Raw genomic sequence first — 448 nt, 5'->3', positions numbered from 1 at the left:
GGAGCCAGGGGCAGGAGCAGGGCCAGCAGCAGCCCTTGCTGAGCACCCAGGCAAGCAGGCAGGGAAACGCGGGGGTCCCTTGCGCGGCCGAGCCCCCCATCACCCTCCGGGACTCACAGGTGCTGGGCTTCAAGATGCTGCTGGTGATGGGCGTCCCGGCGGGAGCTGACATGGAGAAGAGTGAGAGGCAGTCGTCGTCCTGGGAGCAGCCCGCCTGGATGGCCCGCCGCATGCGGAAGCAGCCGGGCAGGTCCAGCGCCTCCACGGCCTGTGACTCCACCTCACCGAAAACCGACTCGCAGACGGCCTCGAACTGGTGGTTGAGCTCGTCATTGATCTGGGGAGAGCAGTGGGTGAGGCTGGGGGCAGCGAGCCAGGGCCAGGGCTGAGCAGCATGGGAGATGCTCAGAGGAGCATCCGGCAGCACCCCCGCCCCTTGGTGCCCATG

The 448-nt window shown here is 68.3% G+C and overlaps 1 protein-coding gene across 1 annotated transcript in view; it reads right to left on the bottom strand.

Annotated features, from left to right (window-relative positions):
* The window catches only part of DLGAP3 (discs, large (Drosophila) homolog-associated protein 3), a gene marked incomplete at both ends in the record, with an annotated part of 7,020 nt that overhangs the window by 3,958 nt on the left and 2,614 nt on the right, over positions 1-448 (bottom strand). The window contains one exon of the mRNA XM_010155410.1: positions 118-447. Coding sequence (XP_010153712.1) covers positions 118-447 — 330 coding nt within the window. The remainder of the gene's footprint in view (positions 1-117; position 448) is intronic.

This window comes from Eurypyga helias, unplaced genomic scaffold, assembly GCF_000690775.1.
Source record: "Eurypyga helias isolate BGI_N326 unplaced genomic scaffold, ASM69077v1 scaffold28517, whole genome shotgun sequence".
Taxonomy (NCBI): Eukaryota; Metazoa; Chordata; class Aves; order Eurypygiformes; family Eurypygidae; genus Eurypyga; species Eurypyga helias.
Note: the sequence above shows the minus strand (reverse complement) of the source record. Positions and strands in the feature narration are given on the sequence as shown.